This window comes from Rhinolophus ferrumequinum, chromosome 6 (assembly GCF_004115265.2).
Source record: "Rhinolophus ferrumequinum isolate MPI-CBG mRhiFer1 chromosome 6, mRhiFer1_v1.p, whole genome shotgun sequence".
Lineage (NCBI taxonomy): Eukaryota > Metazoa > Chordata > Mammalia > Chiroptera > Rhinolophidae > Rhinolophus > Rhinolophus ferrumequinum.
In genome coordinates this window covers 41,175,297-41,196,129 of record NC_046289.1, presented here as the reverse complement: position 1 = coordinate 41,196,129, position 20,833 = coordinate 41,175,297, and the positions used below count along the sequence as shown (strand labels likewise).

Sequence of the window (20,833 nt, the reverse complement as noted above, 5' to 3'; positions counted from 1 at the left end):
GGCTAAGCAATCTGCAGGTACCTTGAACTTACCCTAGCCCCGCTCATGAGCACATGCCCTAGACAACAGCCCACAGAGTCGCAAGTAAATGTAAGTTCCTGATATTACTCCCTCCAAGGCCCTTGTGATAAACCCCTTTCCCCCACTCCTCGGAGGGCCTTCCGTTAGTGTGCCCTTTACATACGACTCCTGTGAAGCTTACCAAAACCCTGCTCTTTTTGGTTTGAATTGACCAATCTGGTTTTAGCCTGGGAACCCCAAAGCATTCCACCCACCAAACTAATAAAGGCATTTGCCCCAGGTCCTTTTCCTCGTGATGGCTGCACCCTGCCTTGACCTCTCTGTATGGACCCTCGAGACATGATGTGTACTTTTTCCAGGACTTGTAAGTAATAAAATTCTCTATTCCAATTTTCCTTGTGGTCTTTTGTTGAACTGTGGCTAACTAGCTGACACCCCAGGGTTCTAATAACAAGTGTTAATTAGCAAAGTCACAACAAATGGCTATACTAGTATCAGACAAAATAGATTATAAACAAACAAAAAAAGCTACTAGATATAAAGAGGGAAATTTTATACTAATAAAATAGGCAATCCATCAGAAATATGTTACAATTATAAAGATACATACAACAGAGCCCCAAAATACATGGGGCTCTGTCAGAATTGAAGAGAGAAATAGACAATTCAACAATAATAGTTTAAGACTTCAATACTCCACTTTTATTAATGAATAGACTACTTAGGCAGTAGATCAGCAAGGAATGAAAAGACTTGAATGACACTATATACTTCCTAGACCTAAACATAGACATCTGTAGAGCACTCTGCCCAACAACAGAAGAATGCAATTTCTTCTCAAGAGCTAGAACATTCTCTGGACTAGACCATATGTTATGACATAAAACAAGTCTTAATAAATTAGAAAGAACTGATATCACACAAACTATACTCTTTGATCACAACAGAGTGAAATTAAAAATAACATAATGATTTTTGGGAAATTCACAAATATGTGGAAATGAACAATACATTTCTAGATAACCAATGGACAAAATGGAAATTAGTAAATATCAAAATGGAAATTAGTAAATACTTTGACATAAATGAAATAATACAATATTACAAAAGTTATGGAACACAGCTAAAGCATAGAGGTTTAATGTCTACATTAAAAAAAGAAGAAACAAGTCAAATCAATAACTGGATCTTCCACCTTGAAATACTTTGCAAGGAAGTGGGAAGCAAACTAAATCCAAAGAATGCAAATGGAAGGAAATAATGAAAGAGAAAATTGGAAAAACAATAGAGAAAACCAACGAAACTAAAAGTTGGTTCCCTGAAAAGATAAACAAAATTGACAAACATTTAAACTGAACAAGAAAAAAAAAACAGAAGACTCACATTACTAAATTTAGGAATGAAAGAAGAGACATTATTAGTAACCCTACAGATGAAAAAAGGACTATAAGGGAATACAATGAACAACTGTAGGCCAACAAATTAGGTAACTTAGATGAAACCAACATGTTCCTTGAAAGACACAAACTAACAAAACTAACTCAAAAAGAAATAAAAATCTGAATAGATTTATAACAAAAAGTTGTATTAGTAATTTAAAAATTACCCACAAAGAAAAGCATAGGCCCAGATGATTTCACTGTTGAATTCTACCAAACATTTAAAGATTAATAGAAATTCTTCACAAACACTTCCAAAAATTAGAAAAGGAGGGAACACTTCCCAACTCATTCTATGAGGCCAGTATTATACAGACAAAGACACCACAAGAAAACTACAGACCAATATCTCTTATAAGTAAATACCTAAAAATCTTCAACAAATACTAGCAAACTGAATCTAGCAAATATAAAAAGAACTAAAAACCTTAACCAAGTGAAATTTATATCAGGAATGCAAGGTTGGTTTAACACCCCAAAATCAATATAATATACCGTATCAATAATAAATGAACGAAACCAATGATCACCTCAATAAATGCAGAAAAAGCATGTGACAAAATTCAACATTTCTTCATAATAAATGTACACAACCACCTAGGAATAGAAGGAAACTTACTCAACCTTAAAGCGTATCTGTGAAAAACCCACACTCACATCATACTTAACAATGAAAGACAATTCTTTTCTCTTAGAACAGGAACAAGACAAGGACGTCTACTCTTGGTACTTTTATTCAACATTGTCCTGGAGGTCTAGCCAGGGGAATTAGGTAAGAAAATTAAATAAAAGGCATCCAGTTGGAAAGAAAGAAATAAAACAATCTCTACTTGTAGATCACGTAATTTTATATGTAAAAAATCCTAAGGAATCCAATAAAAAGTATCAAAATGAATAACCACATTTAGCAAAGTTTCAGGATACAAGATAAATATACAAGTTCTATTATATTTCTATATAGCAATGAACTAACTAAAAATGAAATTAAGAAAATTCTATTCACCTTAACATAAAAAAGAATACTTAAGAATAAATAAAAGAAGGGCAAAACTTATAATCTGAAAACCACAAAACATTGCTGAAAAATTTAAGATCTAAATAAATGGAAAGACTTCCCATATTCATGGATTGGAAGGATTAATAGTGTTAAAAGAGCAATAGTCCCCAAATTGATCTACAGGTTCAATGTGGTCCCTTGCAAAATCCCAGCCTTTTTTAAATAGAAATTGACAAGATGATTTTAAACTTTATATGGAAATTTAAAGGTCCCAGAATAACAAAAACAATCTTGAAAAGAACATAGTTGGAAGACTCACACTTCCAGATTTCAAAACTTAAATAATGAAGACAGTATGGTATTGGCACTAAGAGAGACATATAAATCAATGGAATAGAACTGAAGATTCAGGGGAAAAAACTAAACTCAAAAAACCTCATACATCTATGGCCAAAAGATTTTCAACAGGGTTCCAAGACTATTAAATGGTGAAAGAAGTCTTTTCAACGAACGGTGTTGGTACAACTGGATATCCATATGCTCCAGAATGAAGTTGGACCCCCTATCCTATACCATATATAAAAATCAACTCAAAATGGATCAAAGGCCTAAATGTATGAGCCAAAACTATACAACTGTTAGATGAAAATACAGGTGACCCTGGATTAGGCAATAGTTTCTTAGATTTTGCACCATGAGCACTTCCATTTCAAGGTGTGTGCCCATGAGAAATGAGAACATTATGTCCACGCAAAAAATTGTACATGAATGTTCACAGCAGCATTGTTCACAATCAAAGAATAGACAAAACTCAAGTGTCTATCAACTGATGAATGGATAAACAAACATTATATTCATACAAAATGCTATTCGGCGATAAAACTGAAGTACTGATACATGCTACAACATGGGTGAACTTTGAATACATTATGCTAAATGAAAGAGGTTAGTCACAAAGGACCACATATTGTATTATTCCGTTTACATGAAATATCCAGAGTACACAAAACCAAGGAGGCAGAAAGTATATTGATGTTTGCTGAGAACTGGGGAAGGGTGGTTGGGTGGAAACGGGGAGTGACTGCTAATTAATATGGGGTTTCTATTTGAGGTCATGAATATGTTCTAAATTTGACTGTGGTGATAAGTTTCGCAACTCTGTGATTTCACTAAAAACCACTGAATTGTACATTTTAAGTGGGTGTACTATATGGTTATGTGAATTACATATCAATATCGATGTTAAAAAAAGATAAAGAAACCCTGCAGACTCCAGAAAAAAATATGGCATATATAAAAGCTGTGACAGCGGAATAAAGAGACAGGTTTGAAATCAGTTTAGGAGTTAGAACCCACAGGACTTGGTGACTTAGTTGATTAGTTAGGTGGGTTTACCTGGTTTTAGTAACTAAAATAGTATTTCCTTGAGAGCTTTCATGGTAAGATGGAGCAGTGAAGCTAGATCATCAGTGGCTCCTCTCCCTAAACCTAACGTAATAAACCAAAACAACGAAAAACTAGATCTCAGAGGCAAAGAAACGAAGGCAGATGGAACACCTAATGCCAATTCTCTAATGTGACAATGAGTTTGACATATTCAGGGAACCACTGAAGCGTAGCAGGGTAGGCAGGAGGAGAATAAGTTCTACGTGAGGTAGCAGTTAGGCAGGTGTCAGATCATGGACTTTTTAAGCCACAATAACGAGTTCAAGGAGTATGGATTTAATTTTAAGTGCAGTAGGAAGCACTCGGAGGGTTTTCCCGAGAAGTGGTTTGATCATATTTAGAGAATCAAGAGAGGAAACAGGGAGATCGATCAGTTAGGAATCCATTTTTGTAGTGTAGGCAACAGATGATAGATGTATTCGGGTGCTGGCTGCGGGGAAGGAAATAACTGGTCAAATTCAGGATATATTTTGGAGGTAGAGTTTATGGGACTTGCTGATGGAGCACATGAGGAGGGAGTCAAGAGACTAATAATTAAAATGTAAATTTTTGTCTTAAGCAACCTGATAGGACTTTTTATTGAAATGGAAGACTAGGAGAGGGAGAATGAAGAATTTTATTTTTTGGCCATGTTATTTGTGAGCTGCTAATTAGCTATCCAAGAGATGTCCAGCAAGAAGTTGAATATACGCTCCCAAAAGGGTGGGTGCTGGCACAGGCATTTTGATGGCTTTTAAAGCCAGAATTGAGGTTTTTGAAGGAAGCTGTGGATATGAAAAGAAAGAAGGGACCAATACAGCATCCTGGGGCAAGCCAATGTCTGGAAGTCAAGTAGAGGAAGACCAGCCAAGAAGTTTCAGGAGCAGCTAGTGAGGAAGGAGAAAACACAAGTAAATGAGGCTCCACAGAGGGGAAGACAACAAAGCATTTCAGGGAGGGTATGGTGACTAAATCGCTGCTGGGAGTCAAGTAAGATGGATACTAAGAAGAAAACATTGGTTTTGTTAACATGCAGATCACTAGAAAGTGAAGGGTGGGGGAGTGGGCCAATTGGAGTGAGTTTAGGGAAGAATGTGAGGTGAGAAGGTATAATGGTAACCATTTTCATTTGACTGATTAATACTTTCTAAAGTCAGTGCACATTTTGATTTGCATTTGTATTTACAAATGCTTGAGAAAAAAACTCAAATATTTGTTATAAGCCTGTGTCTTGTTCCACTTGGATTCCTGATCTAGCATCTCTTTAACTACTGCATTAAAAAAACTGAAGGATAACATACATTCTAAACTGCATAAAGTGCACTAATCTTAACATGTACAGCTCGATGTTTTACATAGGTGTACGCCCGTGTAACTTGTGTTCAGACCAATATACAGAATATAAAGGGTACCTAATAAGGTTCCCATGTGCACCTTGCCAATATATAATCTCCCAGACGTAAACCAATTTGACTCATACAAACATCCATTAGCTTTACTACAAAAATTTACGAAGGAATCAAATAAAAAAACTCTGAAGGTCATTTAATTGGAAACTGCATTAGTGTAAACTTACCAACTGGCTGGAGTAAGTATAACATGCCAATCATTTGGCGTCAAATCCTGACGCAGACTTTGAACCCTGGACTCTTCCAAGGCCGTGCTCACTTTCTACACATCTCCTGTCCGCTCTTTTCCTTCCCAACAATGCTGGGTACACCCTGCGGTGGTAAGAAACCGCTTTTCGGTCATGCGCACTAAAGGTAGGCACGCTTCTCTCTTTCTCTACCCAACCAACCAGGACATGTCTTCCTCACGCGCATTGAGAAGTCTCTAGGCGCGCGCGCCTCGCCGTGCGGGCTTGCGCATGAGCAGATCATCCCTCCAAGGCGGAAGTGAGGAGCAGCCGCGCGGAGGTGGGGGCCACCGCGCTTGCTGTGGAGTGGGCGAACCGTGGACATGGCGCCCCCCCGGAACCTCGTAGTTCCCGTGGCAATGCTGCTGCTGTTGCTTTGGGGGGCTCCCGGGACCCACGGGCGGCGGAGCGACGTGCGCATCGTCACGGACGAGAACTGGAAAGAGTTGCTGGAAGGAGAGTGGATGATAGAATTGTGAGCAAGGGGCGGTTGTCTCGGGGCCCCTCGGTGGGCTGGGCGGGCCGAGGTCCTAGATGCAAGTCCGGACACTCGACTTCACCCCCATGCTCCTAATGAGGGCCCCGAGTTCCAGGGGCAATTGCCTCTCCAGACTGCGGAGCAGCGACTACGAATCCGCCAGATTCCCCAAACTCCTCTGCGGTCCCACCCCTTCCTCGTTTCTTGCCAGGGAATATTTTCTTTTTAAGTGTGCGCTCTATAGTTTCGTGTCTAGGGCAGTGATTGCGTTCCCGTTCTCAACTCTAATTCATGGCTTTGGGGTGGGGGTGGTTGGTGTGATTAGTTCCTATACAGTTATTTATTTTAGAGTGGTCTCTCAACAAACGGACTTCTAGACTTATTTTCACCAAACTTTACAAAAGAGGACTTGGAGCAGACCCTCTCTTCCCCTTTGTGTGATTATCCTTAAAAGGTAGCCCATTTATAGGGTTGGAATTTGGGACTCTTTTAAATTTTATTTTATGGATTAGGTATATTTTTATTTTAAATGCTAAGTAAGTTCAACTTGGGTTATTTTAAAATCTTCGTTCTCGTTAACGGTTTTTAAATTTTTCATGGCTTTTCTCTTTCTCCACATCTCATTTTTTCCTTTGCGTGTGTTTTTGCAGCGTACTGAAATGTCCTGGGTTGTGACTCTTACCGCTAAGTGGTAGTGCATTACAAGATAAAATTAATGTATGAGTGTGCTTATAAACTCTGTTCGAAGAAAATTATATGTCTGGTGATTCCGTTGTAAGGTCCCTTCTGCACTGGTAGAAAAACTGTCTGACTTGGCTTTAGTCGCCAAATTCGTGGTGGTGATGTTACTGTTATTGATACTGATGGTATTAGTGATATCAGTAAAAAACAAAAAAGCCATTATTGAGTGTTAAATGTGTACTAGACACTGCTAAACATTTTAAATTCATTATTATATTTAATTCTCTCCAAGTTCTATAAGATAGGTCTTATCTCCCACATTTTACATATAAGAGAGAAATACCTAAAGACCTAATTAACTGTCCAGATATTGGTCTACTGCTTCCTTTCAGTTCCCAGAGCCTAACACAGAGTAGGCATGCGGTGATTGTTAGAACACCCCTCTTTGTGTTTTCCTGTATCTTTGGGTTGCCAGTTAAGGAGGCAGGTGAAGGTGGACATCATTAAGGGAAAACCCAGAAGGCCAAGTCACTAACCCTTGGGTCATAAAATCAAGAAAGTCATAGAACATTTACATAGAGGATAAGATGGGGGAAATGTTTATAGTATGCATATAATCTGTAAATTGGTGAAATGAATTTTCAGGCACTGTTGAAGTTGCAGGCGAGAGGAAATACAAGTGACAGCATTTGATTTTTGTTGTCATGAGTAACTTGTTTTATATTGTGCCTATAAAATATTCAGTTTCATAAATAATGTGTTAAGCAGCAGTGATTATGAGTTTATATGCAAAATACAGTCAAGCCATTACTCAAGGAGATTTTTAAAAACTCAGTTTGCTTAAACTATAGAAATAACATCAGTCAAAAGTGAAGTATAAGTGGTTTGAATTAGAGCATCTGTGTGAAATTTGAGTATAAGGTAGTACTTATTTTTCTGTAACCTACTGATTTTGAGGCTGAGTCTTTAAAAAACACTTAAGAAACAAAAGGAACTTGAAAAAGGGATCTAGTTAGTAGTGCTGATGATAGTTATTACAAGTCAGTTATCTACATTAAATCTCTCCCATCAGAAGTTTTGTTACAGAGGTATTTTCATTGTAGTACAGTTCATTGTTATGAACTTCGGCTTTTATGTGTGGTACTAGTCTTGTTCCACAATGCCAATTACTTTTAGGAGTTTTATTTTCAATAAAATAACTTCTATATATAATGGAGTACAAAACTACTATTGTGTTCAGCAGGTATACTTTATTCTTCCTGGGTCCGTCCCCCCAAAAAAAAAAAAACTGAGGCATATTATAAGATAATATACAATAAAGTGGAAAAATTAAATCCAAGGGGAAAATCAGGGCTTTGAAAAATGCTGAATACTAGAGGAGTAATTAAAATGCTAATATGCTTGGCCATAGATTTGTAAATCCAAGGTCTTAGAAACAGGCTGACCAAGGGGTGGCCGAAAGAATTTTTTTTGGCCTGCCTAGTGTTTGTGTCTATGGCATAAGTTTTGAGGTAACATTTTTATGTAAAAATTCATATTTTCAGCTTCTTTTACATAAGAATAGCCTGCCATATTGGGCCAGCAATCCCCTGTGGCAGTCATGCTGAGTAGTGGGTTCACCATAGTCCTGGTGCTTCCTATTTTTCTCTTACTAGCACTTTGTATTTGTTACTCCTGCAGTGTAAAATTATTAAAACTGATGAACTCCAAATTTGGCTTTGAGTTTTCTCGTGGCCACATTTTAATATAGAAATTCAAAGGTTTTTTTTTAAAGAGCTAATTTGCATGTGAGAAAGTCCTTGTGTCTTAGAACTTATTCTCAGGATTACTTTTACGTGATTAGCATCATCAATTCATAGTTCTCGACTGCCAGAGTGTTAGGCCCACACTTAAAACTTTTTCATCCTCACAAAATTATCCACTTTGCTGTCTTGTTTTTAGTATAAAATTTCTCCAGAAATGACACATTTTAGAATTTATCCAATATGGTTATGTTAGAGTGCTTAACATTTTTTTTTTTTCACTATATTTCTCAGTTACGCTCCATGGTGTCCTGCTTGTCAGAATCTTCAACCAGAATGGGAAAGTTTTGCCGAATGGGGTGAAGATCTTGAGGTTAATGTTGCAAAAGTAGATGTTACAGAGCAGCCAGGTACTGTAAATCTGTGGTTAGTTTTGTTTCTTTGCAGATTGGGTTCATATGTTTATCTTGTTTTCCACATTACCTGGTCTTAACTCTACCTTTCATTAGGTTTTGACAACATAACGGTCTGCATCTTGTTTAGACTACTCACCCACCTCCCTGATGGGGACTCAGTGTGCAGTGGCTGCAAAAAGTGGATTCCTTGGTTATTTGTGCAGCTCATTCCTTTATGTGTTGTTCTAAGAGACCTTGGCGACATCACCCTCCCCCCATTCTTCTCCACATAACTGCCTCGGATCCTTTTTTGCTTTGCATCCCAAGCCCCAGCTACCATGTCAGATGCCTTTGAGAAGTCCTAGAATACTGTGGTCTGGATGGACGTTGGCCAAGCCATCATTTATATCCACACCAAGCTTCAGAATAAGGAGCACGTGGTTGAGGTTCTTTGTAATGTCAAGGTCACGTTCCTTGACAAGTGGTCTGAATAGCCATAATTGGGTTCAAAATTTAATACCTGTGATTTGAGGACATGGGCTCTTAATTACAAAGTCCACATGGCTGTGAGGTGAAGTCCACTTCTGGCTTGGCGCCCTGGACAACTGGTAGACCCTGCCTGACCTAAGGATGCTCCTTAGTCTTCCCTCATCTTACCTGTTCTTGATCAATATACCTGGATTCTTGACTCTGCCCCTATTCCGAATGGTAATAATAGCTAATATTTATTAAACACTTACCTATTACACGTACGCTCCAAGTGTTTTGCATTTATCATGTAATCCTTACACAGCCTTGTGAGATAGGTAATAGCCTCATTTTACAGATAAGAAAACTGAGGCATAGAGAGATTAATCCTCAGTTATATTAGTGCTTAACACATGCATAATAATAATGTTAGCTGCTATTGTTATTGCCCATCTTATGGTTTACAATATTTTGCATTTTTAACACCTTAAACTCAGCCTTTGTTTTCTGAATGTCAAATGCAATTTGATTTGATCTTAGACCTTTCTAAGACTACTGCTGTATTGTGGTGTCTCTTGACTCATCACTACTAGTCTTATCACACACTGGTATAATTGATCAAACACACACACACACACACACACACACACACACACACACACACACGGTGCCAAAAAAAATGTAAACACATTTTAAGAAAGGAAAACTGTATCAAAATTGTAATACTCAATATATACTGTCACGTTTGACTTCTGCAATTAAAAGAAGTGCTCAAAGTGGTTATCGTCAGCGTCCAGACAGTTCTGATTACGGTGAACTACTGCTTGAGCAATGTTAAGCAAAGTGTTTACTTGTATACATCTTTTGGCACCCCTGGTGTGTGTGTGTGTGTGTGTGTGTGTGTTCACTTTTTAATTGAGATAATGTGCAGTAGTTTTTTTGTTGTTGCTTTAAATTCATAATTGGATTTTTAAAAATTGTTTATGTTATAAAGCTCAACTATTTTGGGTATAATTTCATATTCTTTTCCTATTAATATTTAAATAATTCAGAATCAACTTTTAGGTAGTAAATGATTGGCCCATATGAAACTTCCTGTGTGTTCTTATATTTATTTCTAATATTTCTTTTATCATTTGTAGGGCTGAGTGGACGATTTATCATAACTGCTCTTCCTACTATTTATCAGTAAGTATTTGAAGATTCTGTAGTTATGGAGAAAGATGCTTCATAGTATAATTAGAAGAGTAGGCCTCTGGCCTGGATCCTGTTTAAAGAGCTTTATTTTCAGTAAGTACCGTATTTTGCAGTGTATAATGCGCACCCACTTTTTTGGCCTAAACTTTCAGGGGGGGAAAAAGTCTTTCGTTAATTTTTTAATTCAAATTTTTATTTGTTTACATTTAAGTACTTGTTTTTTGTATTATAAAGGAATTTTAGCATTTGTTTTTTAACAAATTATGCTACAAAATATTTTATGTAACAAATAATTACAAAACACAAGAACAGGTACAAGGGACAAGAAATTTTTATGTACCGGTAACAAATTTACAATATTTATGCATCATAGAAGGCCAAGAACTCTTTTTTGTCATTGCAAGTTCATCTACGTTCAAGAAAACCGGTTATCGTATTCCAGGGTATTATTTTGCAAACGGATCTCATTGTTGATTTCTAGAGTTACACTTTTAACTCATAAGCATAAATACAAGAATTAAAAACATTTTTATATTGATAACGGAATTAGTACTACCCATGTATAATGCACATCCTTATTTTTCCCTTACAGATTTGGGCAAAAAAACGTGCGCATTATACATGGCAAAAATGCGGTGTATTAGAAGGCTTATTTAGTTATTGGTGCTACCCTAGGTGCCTTGAGATGGGTGAGTGATGTAGGAAACAGTCCCTGATCTCAAAGATTTATAATTGTTTTGAAGGTTATACGCACATGAAATGGTTTGATAGTATTCAGCATAGTAAATGTTTTTGAGCCCAGCGTTGTGGTAAGTTCTGTAGGAAGTTTGGTAAAGGAAAAATCACTGGGCTGGAGTGGTTCCTGGAGAATATGGGGTGTAAATGCAACCTTGGAGGTAGAATTTTCAAAAGTGCAGAGTACATTCCATCCTGAGGGCAATTTCATAAACAGTCATAAATAGAAACATGGTATGTTCCAAAATTATCTAAGGAAGTATGGTAGCTGAGCTTTGGGGACAGAAGCAGGTGAAACGGTTGGGTGTTAAGTCAGAACAAACAAGATTCTGTAGTCTTCAGTATCAAGTCTTTGAGTTTAACTTCTAAACTGGGGATATGAAATATTGAATCTGTGTACCTGTCCTGTACCTTAATGTTTATCTTGCTGGTGAGTTCAATGCCAGAGTACTGCTCTCTTCATGGAAAGTTATGAAAAGAATAAAGTTGGCAATTCTTTGTGTTTCACTTTTTTTTGTCTTTTTTTTTTTTAATGTATTGGTGAATACTGAGGAACAGTGTGTTTTTCCAGAGCCCATCACCTCCAAGTCGTTGTCCTTCAATCTAGTTGTGGAGGGTGCACGCAGCTCAGCTCCAAGTCCAGTTGCTGTTTTCAATCTTAGTTGTAGGGGGCACAGCCCACCATCCCATGTGGGAATTGAACCGGCAACCTTATTAAGAGCTTGCGATCTAACCAACTGAGCCCCTCCAGCAGCTTAGCTGTGGCACGTTGTCTTCAGTTTATTTGTGGAGGGCGCAGCTCATTGGCTCACGTGGGAATCGAACCGGCAACCCTGTTCAGAGCTCGTGCTCTAACCAACTGAGCTACCTTGCCGCCTCCTTTTTTGTTTGTATCTGTTTCTCTATATCTTTTCTCTCAGCTTCCTTTGTATCTGTTTAAATGTCTGTTCTCTGTCTCCAGTAGTTCTCTCCCTTTTCACTCCCTCCCTTTCTCCACAAGCCCCTTAAGTGGCTGTAGTCAGACTCCCCCTTTGCTGTTTACTTCTGAACACTCCTTGAACTTACCTGGAATTTCCTGTCCATTTTCTTTTACTCACGTTATTTATCATGCCCATTCCCCTAACTTCTGCTTGTTGAGAGCCTACCTGTCCTTCAAAAACAGCTCAAATGACATTTTTCCCACAAAAGTTTTTTTGAGTGGGGCTTCTTTGTGGTCTTTGGCTCTGGATGGATAAAGGATCCTTTAACCCTACTGGAGGTAGTAAGGAACTGTTGGAAGTTTTTGCACTTAAGTGATAAAAATAGAAGTGTTAAGATGGGCAGTATTATTTAAGGTAGTTGAGGAATGCAGATGTGGGAGCAGGGAGAGCGTTTATGACCCAATGAGAGAACTCCCTGCATCGGAAATGGGAAGGGCAAGGTGGATATCAGGAAGAGTGTACAGCAGACTATAAAATAGAATCACTGAAATGGGAGGAAGAGAAACATTTTACCAGGTGCCTCTAGCGATTTAACGTATGATAGTTGAGATGATGTGATTATGACCAAAAATACTGGAAAATTGCCTTAAAGTTATAGTTTAACAGTAGCTAATAATAAGTGCCAGACACTAATGTAACTACTTTTCATGTATCATGTATAATACACATAAGGCTTAAAAGTTGGTTTTCTGAGATTTATCAACTTTATGCTCCCCCCGCATTTTATTGAAATATAATTAACATATACCTACTGGCTATGTTTCATAGTTTTATTATTTGGAAGGGTACCAACAGTCTTAATGATTATTTTAAAATATAACCTCATTGTTTGATTAAATTTGGGGCTAAGATGTCATTAGTTGGTAATTGGTGTAATTGCTACTTGTGCATATTAGGAATGACTGTCAAATGAAGTTAAAGAAATAGCAAAACAAATACAAAGTTTACTTGGTGCTGGTTAACATTTCATTCTGATTCTCTTTAGTTGTAAAGATGGTGAATTTAGGCGTTATCAGGGCCCAAGGACTAAGAAGGACTTCATAAACTTTGTAAGTGAAAAAGAATGGAAGAGTATTGAACCTGTTTCATCATGGTTTGGTCCACGTTCTGTTCTGTAAGTATGAGGGAGTTTTGTCTTATTTATTTCAGAATTAATTGGAATGGATTTTTTTGTGTGTGTATGTAAATAATGCATTCATACTCAGTTTTAATTTTTGGATTCTTAAGGTGTATTCAGATTTGCTATGTAATATTTTTGGTTTGACTCTGTCTTCTAAGTTAAACAGATACTTTGATCCTTGTTAAACTAGGAGACATTTAATAGAATTAAGCTGAATGCCTTTTCAGGAATGTTTTAGCTCTGTAGATATGGTCATTTGTCTGATGAAAACCTAAAAAAATCTCCCTAAGAACGTGAGCTGTGTAGTGGGTAAAACTATCATTTGAGCTTAATATTTGAATAAGAAGCCTCAAACATGTATCTACTCATTCCACATTTAGAGTTTAGTTCTTCATTTAATGTGATTGAATTATTTCACCTGTCTGATAACTTTTGTTTGAATTGTATGGTTGCACAGTGACCCTGATGGCATGACTAACCACTGTGCTTTCTGTATAACTAGAGGGTAGCAGCTTGTTATAGAGCAGTAAGGATTAGAGATAGCACGTGTGTTTCCTGTTAGCCGTTGGTGTGGCTAAGCTATCTCTTCCTGTCCCTCATCACACTTGTCCTTAGAGGATGGGAGTTTGGAATACCAATGATAAAAGAAATAAAAACGTGCTGAATTTGGGGAGTGGAGGAAAAATCAGCCCTAAGTATTATTTTGAAATAGAAGTTTATGTTTTCCACCGTTTCCTCATACTTCTCTTCCCGTGAAAATCTCTGAATTGATTTGTCCTTTAGCTGTCAGAATCCCCCCACTGAATCCCCATACCTAACCCAATTAAGGCACCTGGTATTCATGATAGAGTCTAGTTCAAACTACAGTGATGCTACGCAGTACTTTATGTTTCAAGTCCTTGTTCCTCGTCCCATTTTGAATTTTAAACAACAGAAGCAACATGATTAAAGTACCTTTCGTGTTGAACTGAAAATGTAACTGATTTTTGTTTTTTGAAGTCTCATCTCATAAATGAATCTCACCATTTCGGTAGAAGAAGGGGGTTGCTTTTTAAGTCTCTGTTGAATCCTCAGGGCAGCAGTCCATACCTTTTTTATTGGTGGAATGAGTAAGGGACATTCCCTGTGTCAGCTCCGCAGGTTCAGCAACCCAGTGATTGGAAATTGGATTAGGTCGCATGCATACAGAAGTTTTGTTTTATGTATGAATTGGTTTATATGTTGGTGGCAGAAATTCCTACTAGAGGAACAACAGTTGGGAAACAACAAACCCTTCTTAATTTTGGATCATGCCTTTTTCTAAATGCTCATCTAAACTACTTTGGTTTAATTACGTGAAAAAAGATAATTACTTTTACTCATATGACGACTTAGCATTTATTTCCTATATAATTATTTTGTGTATCATTAAACTATATCAAACAAATGCTGTTGTACATTTTATTTAATTTTAATTAATACTGAAGGGGGGTAATTCTTAGGTGGGAAGGATCAGCTCAATTAAGTGCCTCCAGTTCTTCCTTCAGGCTCCCTTCGCTGCTCGTTTGGATCCATTTGCTTTGCAGTATGCCTAACCTTAACCAACTGGTTCCGTAGAGATTGTAACCTGTTACTCAGAGTTTATTGGAGAAATCATCAGATGAAAGGTGAAAGGTTAATGTCGAAGCAAGAGCAGAAGAGGAAAAAAATTACTGTGTTTTATTTATGAGGACATCGCATAGTGGCAATAATTCAGAAACTTAATTTTCATTAACAAGTGTTTCTATTACGGGTTTGAAATTAGTGCTGTATCACTAATCTTGATTAAAACCAGCAATAAAATCTGGCCTGTTGGGGAAATTATTGAGTGAAAAATAGAAGACATAGCTATACACATATATACATATTTTATTTCAAAGCTGTGTATTATTTCGTTTTTCAATAATATCTCTTTTATTTCAGAATGAGTAGTATGTCAGCACTCTTTCAGCTATCTATGTGGATCAGGGTACGGGCTAAAATTTTATTTCTATTTTAAACATTTTTGACGCTATTACTTTTTTTAAATGACCAGGTTTTTAGTTTATTTTTTTTCTTGATTTCAGACTTGCCATAACTATTTTATTGAAGACGTTGGATTACCGGTATGGGGATCATATACAGTTTTTGCTTTAGCAACTCTGCTTTCAGGACTATTCTTAGGACTCGTAAGTATTTTATTTTCAGAGTACTAGGAAGACAAATATTATAAAATGTGATAATTTTAAATAGTTGCATGAGCTTTACTATTTAGATTTCTTATGTTTATTTTTGCAGTGTATGATATTTGTGGCAGATGTCCTTTGTCCTTCAAAAAGGCGCAGACCACAGCCATACCCTTTTAGTAAGTATATTTTTATTTTTTATTATTTTATTCTTTTGAATTCTTTTTTCCCCTCTCCTTTTCTCCCTCTCTCTCTCTTTTGCTCCCTCTTTCTCTTTTAAATTTGTTTTTCAATTACAGTTGACATTCAACATAATATTAGTTTCAGATGTACAACATAGTGGTTAGATATTTATATAACTTATGATGTGTTCACCCTGGTAAATCTAGTACACCTCTGACACCATACCTAATTACTACAGTATTACTGTATTCTCTGTGCTCTAGTTTACATCCCCATGATGACTATTTTTATAACTGACAATTTGTACTTTTTAATCCCTCCCTTCCAGCTTAGGTTTCTAAATATGGAGTGGTGGTTTATATCGGAAGGTGGGGGATATATATTTCATGTAAGGATGACAGTCCAGTGGACTTTAGAACATAGTTATTTTCTTGGCTTTTATAATGTGGAGAATTTTAACATTGTATATAACTTGTAGATATTTAATAACATTGATCTGATATCAATTTACTTGAAAATTCATGATATTCATGGATCTGTTTGAATATACTTGAGTCAAGAAGTTGAATATGTTCTACTTTTGAAGTAAATCCTTTATTAGTATAATGATCACATTTGAAGATTCTTCTTTGTATAGTATCCAAGTCTAAGTTTTTCTGGTAGGATATTGGGAAAAGCAATTCCTGAAGTTGATTTAAGATTGGCATTGACACTGTACTACGAGTTTATATAATTAGAAATACTGCTGTCTGCCTGAATATAATTAGCTACCAATCATTTCTTTTCAATCTTGAAAATTATATTGTTATGGAAGTTCTCCTATTTGCTGTTTGTAAAGAACTTTCATTTTCTGTCACAGGTTTGCTTTTCAGCAATTCTAAAGCAGACTACATAAAAGTGATACTCTTTCTATTTTTGTGGTTAAGGAAACTAAGGCTCAGAGAGATGAATTATTTCCCAAGGTCACATAGAAATGACAGCTGAGAGTAGAACTTAGACTCGGCCTGACATTTTCGTTGTGCTGCCTTTCATGACTTAGGATTTACTGGGGTCAAAACTGAAATGAAATCAGTGGAGATTGCATTTATAGTATACCTTGTTGGTTGAATAACTAATAGGTTTTCTTTTCATTTCTTAGATAGTTGTATTGATACTACGGAGGACATGTATAGGCGAGGGAATCATTGTATCTACCAAGGGCCACTGACCTATGGGAAAATAATGTAAGCACAGATTACTTAAAAAGACAATTTGAAAGTTGCTGAATGTACATTTTATATTTATTTCACTTCAAAACCTTAGCCTTGACAACAGATTTGTCTGTTAAGTAATCTGTGACACAACTGATAGATATTAGTTCATACTTGAATGTGACGTTGCCCTTCTATTAGCAGGCCACATGATTGGAGTTGTTTTTCAGTATGTGTGTTTGGCGTAGATTTTGAGTTGCTAGGGAAAGACCCAACTCACTCAACTCTAAGCAAAATAGGAATTATTGTTTCATGTAACAAGGAAATCTGAGGGCAGAGTTGATTGGGTCCCGGGGCTCAAATGTTAAGATGTTACATGTTTCTGAATTGCTCAGTTCTCCTATCTTTGCTTGCTCTATCTTTGGCTGTTTCCAGTCTTTAGCGTAAAATGATTATAGCTCGCAGTCCCAGAGTAAGAAAGAAGTGTACCTTCTCCTTACCCCTACCCATCTTTTGGAAAAGTTCTGGTGTATTCCACTTGTGTAAAGGGCTCACTTTTTGGAACAGTCACTGTAAACCAGAGTTTCTCGACCTTGATGCTATTGACACTTAGGGATGAATAATTCTTCATTGTGACAGACTGTCTTTTGTACATTGTCGGATGTTCAGCAACATCCCACTGGTCACCAGTAGCCCTGCCTCTCATTTGTGATAATCAGAATCTCTCCAGACATTGCCAAGTGTTCCCTGGCGGGCAAAATCACCACTGGTGGAGAACCACTGCTGTAAACTGTAGCGCTCAGCACAACCACATGGGGTGTGGTATAGGAAAGGGGCTATTATCCCCCAGAAAGAGGAATGCCAGACATACCAAACAGCAGATTGTCTACTACGTGGCAGTTTCTTCCCATTGTTTCCTACCTTACACTCTGTATTTTTCCCCTCCATTCTGCATTGCCTATGATTAGGAGCAGTGTAGGATCACCGAACAGAGTAAAGGTCATTGGCGCAGTTCTGTGATATCTCAGTTTAACATGGTGTATTCTAAATTTAACTATAAACAAGCCCTATAAAAAAATAGAGTGTGTGTGTGTGTGTGTGTTTGTACATGTTTAAAAATTCATTGATCTATACAGTGAAGGTTTGTACTTTTTTTTTTAAAGAGGGCACAGCTCAAAGATTTGTACATTTTATTGTTCGTAATTGTACCTTAATAAAATTACTTATGTGGGGAAGAGAAAGAACATTTATGAAACGACTTGAAAAGAAAACATAGATAGGAATATAACCTTCACCTGTAAATGTCTGATTCCTGTTCAGCTGGGACTGAAACAAGGGTAATATTGAATTTTGTTTCAGTATGCTTATTAACTAAAGATTCAATAACAAATTAATATAAAATAGTCAATTTAATGTAGTATATTTTCATACAGCATCCATATTCACAGCATTAATTCTGATTCCTAATTTCACTTCGGTTTATAAATAAGTGGGTAATTAGAATGAATTTGGTAAGTAAAATGGATCTTGTAAACCAACTATTATTTTTACGGTATCGCTTATTCTCGAAGATAACTTTTTCCTTTTGAAAATCCAAACATGTTGATAAATAAATGCCAAAGCAGTATATGGGCGTATGAATCGTGTCTTGATTTGACAGGAATGCAAATTTAATGCACCACCAAAAAACATTTCTGGTCTTTATCTTTAAGAAAAATTATTACCAGAATCTTCTCAACCTTTGAAAAAAGTGGAGGAAGATCAAGAGGCTGACGAAGAAGATGTTTCAGAAGAGGAAGCTGAAAGGAAAGAAGGAACAAACAAAGACTTTCCACAGAATGCCGTAAGACAGCGTTCTGTGGGTCCTTTGGCCACAGATAAATCCTAGTTAAGTGTTGTAAATATCTTAATATGATTGACAAAAACAGAAGATGGGTAATTTCTTTTGGTTTGAAGTGAACTGTGACTTGAACATTGCAGGATCCAGTGTCGATTAGCATTAGATGGAACAGCCAATCTTCAGAAAAGAAGAATAGCAGTATGTAAAAAGCTTGAAATGTGATTTAACAACATTATGGTGGTTTTAAACAGTTCTTTAATTTTTGAAAAATCTGGTGCCAACCAATAACATTTGTGTATGTTTGTTTAATAATAACCTTTTCAAGTCTGAGTTGAAAAATTACACTTCCCAAGGACAGCATTATTTAAGGAGATTAGAGAAAAAGATTTCTCATTTGATAAAATTTTTCTCAGTTTCACTGTGTGAAGAAAAGAACATATTTCCCATAAATGGGAACTTTGCCCATTGTCTCAAGAAATGTATTTAACTAACAACTCTGGTCCTTTTAGAAATGTAGTCCAAAATTTTCTTGTAGTTTTAGATTATGCAACTAATAAAAACTACCTTCTTTTAATTAGAGTTTTCTACACATGATAATACAGGATAAGCTACTGATTTGGGAAGTTTTTATAAGTCCATGATGTTGTCTAGATTCCTGTAAAGGTTGGTTGCCTTTTTTGTTCCTATGTTCAGTGTATGATTTGTATTTTTCTTACTTACCATGGGTTACATTTTTAATTTTCCAAGTTGTCTAATATCCTAGAAATGTTTTTTATGTTTTAATATGTAGTATTTTTTTGTGGTTGTTTCAAACTGAAGTTTACTGAGGGTTCCTTAAAATTGAAGAGATGTCTACCTATTGAAAACCTGGCCACTCATTTTAGATTTTACATCATTCTTGTTGGACATATACTTGGATTATTTTTTATTTTTTGGATGTGAAGGTGAATATTCCTGATTTTTATTTGATTTGGAAGAAGTCTTGGTGTTTTACATTTTGAAATTCACAGAAGCTTCATCTGATATGATATAAAGTTAGTATTCTACTCAGGAAAAAACATCTTTTATAGTGTATGTTTTCAGTGTACCTTTGTCTTCATGTACAGAAAGTTCTTAATTGATTTTACAAAGTCAGTGTATACTTGATGTATTAAAATCATAACATTTATGTTTTTGAGAAGACAGACTTCGCATCCTCCTATACTTTCTATTGTGTGGTATTTCACAGGTGGGAATCATAGGAATGGGGCATTTAATATGTAAGGATATTTAATAACTCCTTAAAGAGTTAGAACACAGTTTTTATTTTATAGCAAAAGTGGGGTGGGTGTGGGGTAGCAATAGAGAACTGTATTAGCTACAAGGAGAAAAACCATAAACCACCTATCCATTATGTAATAGATGATTTCTGTAATGTCCCATTTTGTCTAGATTCTCCTGCTGTATGAATTCATTAGATTTACAGTTTCATAATGTATAACAGTTTTCTTTGAATGTCTCTCTTTTAGAATATTAAATATTCTACCATTGAAGAGTTTGGATGTGTAGTAATTTTGTGATGCTTTAGAAAAATATTCTGAGAACAAAATAAACTCAGCACTTCACTAAAGCTGAAGACAAGTGTGCTTTCTAGCTGCATATTTAGAAATGCTTAATTTGTATTTAACAATGTTCAAATGAATAGTTGTGTCATTGTATATGTACTTGATGTGTGTAATCAAAAGGCTAGAGTCACATCTTTTTCTCTTACTTGAGGTGATAGAGGAAAATAGCACTCATTAATCAAGCCTCCTGTTTTCTAGTATATATGACATAAATTTCAATTTTTTAAGTAATTGGAAAATATACATACAGAAATTTAAAAGTAGGCTGAACAGGTAGAGACTTGATATTTCAGAAAACAGATAATCTTACAGTTCCTCAGGATTGTCAGTACGGACATCTGAATAACCAATTTTCTGTCACATGAGAGGCTTACAGAAACTGTATGGGATCATTTTACCTTTAACAGATCCCTTTTGTTCCATTATTGGTTTAAGGGGGATCAATATGGCCGCTTAACTACATACAGATTGCTTAGGAGGGAATAAGGTATAGCACAAACATCCTGGAGAACTCTGCTC

At 36.3% G+C, this 20,833-nt stretch overlaps 1 protein-coding gene and 1 non-coding gene across 2 annotated transcripts; both read left to right on the top strand.

Moving 5' to 3' along the window:
- The first annotated feature begins 5,748 nt into the window (after positions 1–5,748).
- TMX1 (thioredoxin related transmembrane protein 1) lies at positions 5,749–20,325 on the top strand. Its single transcript, XM_033109072.1, has 8 exons — positions 5,749–5,993; positions 8,714–8,829; positions 10,425–10,470; positions 13,180–13,308; positions 15,256–15,301; positions 15,399–15,500; positions 15,610–15,676; positions 18,583–20,325. Exons 1-8 carry the CDS (start codon positions 5,842–5,844, stop codon positions 18,756–18,758), a joined length of 834 nt encoding a protein of 277 aa, XP_032964963.1. The 5' UTR covers positions 5,749–5,841; the 3' UTR covers positions 18,759–20,325.
- LOC117024262 (small nucleolar RNA SNORA70) lies at positions 8,948–9,081 on the top strand. The gene has a single exon (XR_004423347.1). It is a non-coding gene; the product is annotated as a small nucleolar RNA SNORA70 (small nucleolar RNA).
- Positions 20,326–20,833: the final 508 nt, after the last annotated feature.

What these genes read in the sequence shown, in the direction of transcription:
- TMX1 (XM_033109072.1), top strand. Translation starts at nt 5,842, where the DNA reads ATGGCGCCCCCCCGGAACCTCGTAGTTCCCGTGGCAATGCTGCTGCTG. An exon ending in AGATGTTACAGAGCAGCCAG is followed by an intron (nt 8,830 to 10,424) that starts GTACTGTAAATC and finishes TATCATTTGTAG; the next exon opens with GGCTGAGTGGACGATTTATC. An exon ending in GCTCTTCCTACTATTTATCA is followed by an intron (nt 10,471 to 13,179) that starts GTAAGTATTTGA and finishes GATTCTCTTTAG; the next exon opens with TTGTAAAGATGGTGAATTTA.